Here is a 7,500-nt window from a genome sequence, read left to right as displayed (position 1 = left end):
ACGCTGGCATTTGGAAATATTAAATTGCTCGTGTTGTGGAACAATTTATCAACGCAAGAACAAAAGGGGGGGGGGGGGGGGGGGCGTGTGTGTGTGTGTGGGGGGGGGGGGTTAAACGGGAAGATGAGCGGCGGCGACTGTCAGCAAGAAGAAGAAGAAGTCGTCTGAAGGGAAGCAGCCGTCTCTTCCTGCAGAGATTTTACTGCCTATTGAAGCGGAAAGCACTGAACCCTCACATGAAATATTAATATCGTGGAACGAGGGAAGAAGAGCTGGATAAGAAAAAGGCCGACATGATCTTTCACTCTTCTTCCACGTCGAGGCGTGAGTCCATTTCCGTCGGCATGAATGTTAATGCCGGAGAGGCCCGGTTGTTCCAGAACGGGACAAAGAGGACCCGGAGGAGGCGGGACTACCTCTTGACGCCTGTCACAAATGTCATTTCATTTGTTCGTCGCTCGCGCACACAGAATCCACAGAGATGGAAAAGACGTTGAAGGAGACGGCGTGTGCGTTCTAGTGGCCTCTAGTGGTGAGGCCGCACATCACAACCAACTAAATACCCGTCAGCTAAGCCCCTCCCCCTTTCTAAGCGTGGCCTTCAGGTAGAGACAGTTACCTTCAGGGCTTTAGAAACTCACCAATACTCTGCTGTCCTACATGTCCTCTGGCCTCCTCCCTCTGTCCTCTGTCCTTAGGTCCTTCTACTTGTGTCCTCCTCCCTCTGTCCTTCTGTCCTCTCCTCTGTCCTTCTGTCCTCCTCCCTCTGTCCTTCTATCCTCCTCCCTATGTCCTTCTGTCCTCCTCCCTCTTCCTTCTGTCCTCCTCCCTCTTCCTTCTGTCCTCCTCCCTCTTCCTTCTGTCCTCCTCCCTCTGTCCTTCTCTCCTCCTCCCTCTGTCCTTCTGTCCTCCTCCCTCTTCCTTCTGTCCTCCTCCCTCTTCCTTCTGTCCTCCTCCCTCTGTCCTTCTCTCCTCCTCCCTCTGTCCTTCTGTCCTCCTCCCTCTTCCTTCTGTCCTCCTCCCTCTGTCCTTCTGTCCTCCTCCCTCTGTCCTTCTATCCTCCTCCCTATGTCCTTCTGTCCTCTCCTCTTCCTTCTGTCCTCCTCCCTCTTCCTTCTGTCCTCCTCCCTCTTCCTTCTGTCCTCCTCCCTCTGTCCTTCTGTCCTCCTCCCTCTGTCCTTCTGTCCTCTCCTCTTCCTTCTGTCCTCCTCCCTCTTCCTTCTGTCCTCTCCTCTTCCTTCTGTCCTCCTCCCTCTGTCCTTCTGTCCTCCTCCCTCTGTCCTTCTGTCCTCCTCCCTCTGTCCTTCTGTCCTCTCCTCTTCCTTCTGTCCTCCTCCCTCTGTCCTTCTATCCTCCTCCCTCTGTCCTTCTATCCTCCTCCCTCTGTCCTTCTGTCCTCCTCCCTCTGTCCTTCTGTCCTCCTCCCTATGTCCTTCTGTCCTCCTCCCTCTGTCCTTCTGTCCTCCTCCCTCTGTCCTTCTGTCCTCCTCCCTCTTCCTTCTGTCCTCCTCCCTCTGTCCTTCTGTCCTCTCCTCTTCCTTCTGTCCTCCTCCCTCTGTCCTTCTATCCTCCTCCCTCTGTCCTTCTGTCCTCCTCCCTCTTCCTTCTGTCCTCCTCCCTATGTCCTTCTGTCCTCCTCCCTCTGTCCTTCTGTCCTCCTCCCTCTGTCCTTCTGTCCTCCTCCCTCTTCCTTCTATCCTCCTCCCTCTGTCCTTCTATCCTCCTCCCTCTGTCCTTCTATCCTCCTCCCTCTGTCCTTGTGTCCTCCTCCCTCTGTCCTTCTGTCCTCCTCCCTCTGTCCTTCTGTCCTCCTCCCTCTTCCTTCTGTCCTCCTCCCTCTGTCCTTCTGTCCTCCTCCCTCTGTCCTTCTGTCCTCTCCTCTTCCTTCTGTCCTCCTCCCTCTGTCCTTCTGTCCTCTCCTCTTCCTTCTGTCCTCCTCCCTCTGTCCTTCTATCCTCCTCCCTCTGTCCTTCTGTCCTCTCCTCTTCCTTCTGTCCTCCTCCCTCTGTCCTTCTATCCTCCTCCCTCTGTCCTTCTATCCTCCTCCCTCTGTCCTTCTGTCCTCCTCCCTCTGTCCTTCTGTCCTCCTCCCTCTGTCCTTCTATCCTCCTCCCTCTGTCCTTCTGTCCTCCTCCCTCTGTCCTTCTGTCCTCCTCCCTATGTCCTTCTGTCCTCCTCCCTCTGTCCTTCTGTCCTCCTCCCTCTGTCCTTCTGTCCTCCTCCCTCTTCCTTCTGTCCTCCTCCCTCTGTCCTTCTGTCCTCCTCCCTCTGTCCTTCTGTCCTCTCCTCTTCCTTCTGTCCTCCTCCCTCTGTCCTTCTATCCTCCTCCCTCTGTCCTTCTGTCCTCCTCCCTCTTCCTTCTGTCCTCCTCCCTCTGTCCTTCTGTCCTCCTCCCTCTGTCCTTCTGTCCTCCTCCCTCTGTCCTTCTGTCCTCCTCCCTCTTCCTTCTATCCTCCTCCCTCTGTCCTTCTATCCTCCTCCCTCTGTCCTTCTATCCTCCTCCCTATGTCCTTCTGTCCTCCTCCCTCTGTCCTTCTGTCCTCCTCCCTCTGTCCTTCTGTCCTCCTCCCTCTTCCTTCTGTCCTCCTCCCTCTGTCCTTCTGTCCTCCTCCCTCTGTCCTTCTGTCCTCTCCTCTTCCTTCTGTCCTCCTCCCTCTGTCCTTCTGTCCTCTCCTCTTCCTTCTGTCCTCCTCCCTCTGTCCTTCTATCCTCCTCCCTCTGTCCTTCTGTCCTCTCCTCTTCCTTCTGTCCTCCTCCCTCTGTCCTTCTATCCTCCTCCCTCTGTCCTTCTATCCTCCTCCCTCTGTCCTTCTGTCCTCCTCCCTCTGTCCTTCTGTCCTCCTCCCTCTGTCCTTCTGTCCTCTCCTCTTCCTTCTGTCCTCCTCCCTCTGTCCTTCTATCCTCCTCCCTCTGTCCTTCTATCCTCCTCCCTCTGTCCTTCTGTCCTCCTCCCTCTGTCCTTCTGTCCTCCTCCCTATGTCCTTCTGTCCTCCTCCCTCTGTCCTTCTGTCCTCCTCCCTCTGTCCTTCTGTCCTCCTCCCTCTTCCTTCTGTCCTCCTCCCTCTGTCCTTCTGTCCTCCTCCCTCTGTCCTTCTGTCCTCCTCCCTCTGTCCTTCTGTCCTCTCCTCTTCCTTCTGTCCTCCTCCCTCTGTCCTTCTATCCTCCTCCCTCTGTCCTTCTGTCCTCCTCCCTCTGTCCTTCTGTCCTCCTCCCTATGTCCTTCTGTCCTCCTCCCTATGTCCTTCTGTCCTCCTCCCTCTGTCCTTCTGTCCTCCTCCCTCTTCCTTCTGTCCTCCTCCCTCTGTCCTTCTGTCCTCCTCCCTCTGTCCTTCTGTCCTCTCCTCTTCCTTCTGTCCTCCTCCCTCTGTCCTTCTATCCTCCTCCCTCTGTCCTTCTGTCCTCCTCCCTCTTCCTTCTGTCCTCCTCCCTATGTCCTTCTGTCCTCCTCCCTCTGTCCTTCTGTCCTCCTCCCTCTGTCCTTCTGTCCTCCTCCCTCTTCCTTCTATCCTCCTCCCTCTGTCCTTCTATCCTCCTCCCTATGTCCTTCTGTCCTCCTCCCTCTGTCCTTCTGTCCTCCTCCCTCTGTCCTTCTGTCCTCCTCCCTCTTCCTTCTATCCTCCTCCCTCTGTCCTTCTATCCTCCTCCCTCTGTCCTTCTATCCTCCTCCCTATGTCCTTCTGTCCTCTCCTCTTCCTTCTGTCCTCCTCCCTCTGTCCTTCTGTCCTCCTCCCTCTTCCTTCTGTCCTCCTCCCTCTGTCCTTCTGTCCTCCTCCCTCTGTCCTTCTGTCCTCTCCTCTTCCTTCTGTCCTCCTCCCTCTGTCCTTCTGTCCTCTCCTCTTCCTTCTGTCCTCCTCCCTCTGTCCTTCTATCCTCCTCCCTCTGTCCTTCTGTCCTCTCCTCTTCCTTCTGTCCTCCTCCCTCTGTCCTTCTATCCTCCTCCCTCTGTCCTTCTATCCTCCTCCCTCTGTCCTTGTGTCCTCCTCCCTCTGTCCTTCTGTCCTCCTCCCTCTGTCCTTCTGTCCTCCTCCCTCTTCCTTCTGTCCTCCTCCCTCTGTCCTTCTGTCCTCCTCCCTCTTCCTTCTGTCCTCCTCCCTCTGTCCTTCTGTCCTCCTCCCTCTGTCCTTCTGTCCTCCTCCCTCTGTCCTTCTGTCCTCTCCTCTTCCTTCTGTCCTCCTCCCTCTGTCCTTCTGTCCTCTCCTCTTCCTTCTGTCCTCCTCCCTCTGTCCTTCTATCCTCCTCCCTCTGTCCTTCTGTCCTCTCCTCTTCCTTCTGTCCTCCTCCCTCTGTCCTTCTATCCTCCTCCCTCTGTCCTTCTATCCTCCTCCCTCTGTCCTTCTATCCTCCTCCCTCTGTCCTTGTGTCCTCCTCCCTCTTCCTTCTGTCCTCCTCCCTCTGTCCTTGTGTCCTCCTTCCTCTGTCCTCCTCTCCTCTTCCCTCTGTTCTACTATTCGTGCTGTGTTGATTGAACTAGGTTTCACTTTTGTCTACATGTTCATGTTTGTTGAACACATGTATTAATAAAGTATATGTGTGTGTGTGTGTGTGTGTGTGTGTGTGTGTGTGTGTGCGTGTAGTTGTGTCTATGTGTGTGTGTGTGTGTGTAGTTGTGTGTGTGTGTGTGTAGAGGAGCTCAGTCCCAGAGAGCAGATCCTCCAAAGTGATAATAAATGACGTCAAAGCCCTAAAAAGTGCTAATAAAAAGCTAAATAAGCTCTTTTTCCACTGATTCTCAGCTGCTGGTGATGACACATGATGTATGATATTAATATCCGTTAATGCCCCGCACTGTTCCTTTAAGAGCGCTTGACGGACAGCTTACTCCTCCTGAAGTGCGGCGGGTTGTCGTTGACGTCGCTCAGCCTCACGGTGACGGTGGTGGTCCCCGACATGCCTCCCAGGTGCCCCCCCATGTCTCGGGCCTGCAGCACCACCAGATACTGGTCCCGGGTCTCCCGGTCCATGTCGGGCAGCGCCGTCCTCAGGACGCCTGGAGAGCAGAACAACAACAACAACAACAACACATCTCAGTTATTTATTTTTATTTTCGTTGCACAGCGACATCGCGACGTCTCTGCAGATCACCGTCAAAGAGTCAGAATTAGGACACGGGGGGAAAGCAGGGAGGCAAATGTCGGCCGGCACGAGAGGGGGTCTGAGCGGGGTCTGAGCCGGGTCTGAGCCGGGGTCTGAGCCGGGGTCTGGGCCGGGGTCTGAGCGGGGGTCTGAGCCGGGGTCTGGGCCGGGGTCTGAGCGGGGGTCTGAGCCGGGGTCTGGGCCGGGGTCTGGGCCGGGGTCTGAGCGGGGGTCTGAGCCGGGGTCTGGGCCGGGGCCCCCGGGGGGGTTTACTGTGCAGCACCAGACCTGTCTGAGGGTCCACAGAGAAGTGGTCCTGGCCCCGGGTGATGGCGTAGACCAGCCGGGCGCTGTTCCCGTATGTGGGGTCATCGGCGTCTCTGGCCGTGACTTGGATTATGGACGTTCCTGAGAGAGAGAGAGAGAGAGAGAGAGAGAGAGAGAGAGAGAGAGAGGTCAAAGGTCGCAGAGCTGGCAGGCAGGTTCATAAGCTTGGAGTGATACTCCGTAGATATGCTTCTTATCTGCAGGATTAAACCGGATGAGCCACTTCTCTGCAGGATGAAGCGTTCATCTTTCAGATGAAACACGATTTACTGTCCTGGTTTTCATGTTCAACATATAGTTCTCCTGCTCATGAATGATTAATGCGAGTCAGACTTCCTGAAGTGAGCGGACACGGCAACGATTAACCAGATGATCAATCTGCACCCGAGGAGCGAAGATGTGGAGCTCCTACTCGTCCTTCAGGGTCGTTTTTATAAAGTCAATTTGAATGCTTCTCCTTGGAAGTTGGGATGTTCATTTTTTAAAACTTTTATAGATTATTTAATAACAATTAATTTGTAAAGAGTATAGACTAACTAAGAGTTCCTCTATAGACTAACATGAAGTCATGTGACCGTGGTGGAGTTCCTCTATAGACTAACATGAAGTCATGTGACCGTGGTGGAGTTCCTCTATAGACATGAAGTCATGTGACCGTGGTGGAGTTCCTCTATAGACTAACATGAAGTCATGTGACCGTGATGGAGTTCCTCTATAGACATGAAGTCATGTGACCGTGGTGGAGTTCCTCTATAGACATGAAGTCATGTGACCGTGATGGAGTTCCTCTATAGACATGAAGTCATGTGACCGTGATGGAGTTCCTCTACAGACATGAAGTCATGTGACCGTGGTGGAGTTCCTCTATAGACATGAAGTCATGTGACCGTGATGGAGTTCCTCTACAGACGTGAAGTCATGTGACCGTGATGGAGTTCCTCTATAGACATGAAGTCATGTGACCGTGATGGAGTTCCTCTACAGACATGAAGTCATGTGACCGTGATGGAGTTCCTCTACAGACATGAAGTCATGTGACCGTGATGGAGTTCCTCTATAGACATGAAGTCATGTGACCGTGATGGAGTTCCTCTATAGACATGAAGTCATGTGACCGTGATGGAGTTCCTCTATAGACATGAAGTCATGTGACCGTGATGGAGTTCCTCTATAGACATGAAGTCATGTGACCGTGATGGAGTTCCTCTATAGACATGAAGTCATGTGACCGTGGTGGAGTTCCTCTATAGACATGAAGTCATGTGACCGTGATGGAGTTCCTCTATAGACATGAAGTCATGTGACCGTGATGGAGTTCCTCTATAGACATGAAGTCATGTGACCGTGATGGAGTTCCTCTATAGACATGAGGTCATGTGACCGTGATGGAGTTCCTCTATAGACATGAAGTCATGTGACCGTGATGGAGTTCCTCTATAGACATGAAGTCATGTGACCGTGATGGAGTTCCTCTATAGACTAACATGAAGTCATGTGACCGTGGTGGAGTTCCTCTATAGACATGAAGTCATGTGACCGTGATGGAGTTCCTCTATAGACATGAAGTCATGTGACCGTGGTGGAGTTCCTCTATAGACTAACATGAAGTCATGTGACCGTGATGGAGTTCCTCTATAGACATGAAGTCATGTGACCGTGATGGAGTTCCTCTATAGACATGAAGTCATGTGACCGTGATGGAGTTCCTCTATAGACATGAAGTCATGTGACCGTGATGGAGTTCCTCTATAGACATGAAGTCATGTGACCGTGGTGGAGTTCCTCTATAGACATGAAGTCATGTGACCGTGATGGAGTTCCTCTATAGACATGAAGTCATGTGTGGTGGAGTTCCTCTATAGACATGAAGTCATGTGTGGTGGAGCTCCTCTATAGACATGAAGTCATGTGTGGTGGAGTTCCTCTATAGACATGAAGTCATGTGACCGTGATGGAGTTCCTCTATAGACATGAAGTCATGTGTGGTGGAGCTCCTCTATAGACCCGACAGACCTCCCGTACCTATGTTGGCCATCTCCGGCACCACGGCCACGTAGGGTTCGTCCAGGAAGACGGGCGGGTTGTCGTTGATGTCCTGGA

General features: G+C 53.3%; 1 protein-coding gene across 1 annotated transcript in view; it reads right to left on the bottom strand.

The window, feature by feature from the left end:
• Positions 1-7,500, bottom strand: part of LOC117729947 (cadherin-24) — a 29,285-nt gene that overhangs the window by 6,599 nt on the left and 15,186 nt on the right. The window contains exons 5-7 of the mRNA XM_034531360.1: positions 7,423-7,500; positions 5,362-5,481; positions 4,820-4,987 (exon numbers count right to left, since the gene is read on the bottom strand). The exon at positions 7,423-7,500 is cut by the window's right edge and continues 217 nt beyond it. Of these exons, the coding sequence (XP_034387251.1) occupies positions 4,820-4,987; positions 5,362-5,481; positions 7,423-7,500 (366 nt within the window). The remainder of the gene's footprint in view (positions 1-4,819; positions 4,988-5,361; positions 5,482-7,422) is intronic.

The sequence above is a fragment of the Cyclopterus lumpus genome, chromosome 4, assembly GCF_009769545.1.
Source record: "Cyclopterus lumpus isolate fCycLum1 chromosome 4, fCycLum1.pri, whole genome shotgun sequence".
Classification (NCBI taxonomy): Eukaryota; Metazoa; Chordata; class Actinopteri; order Perciformes; family Cyclopteridae; genus Cyclopterus; species Cyclopterus lumpus.
Note: the sequence above shows the minus strand (reverse complement) of the source record. Positions and strands in the feature narration are given on the sequence as shown.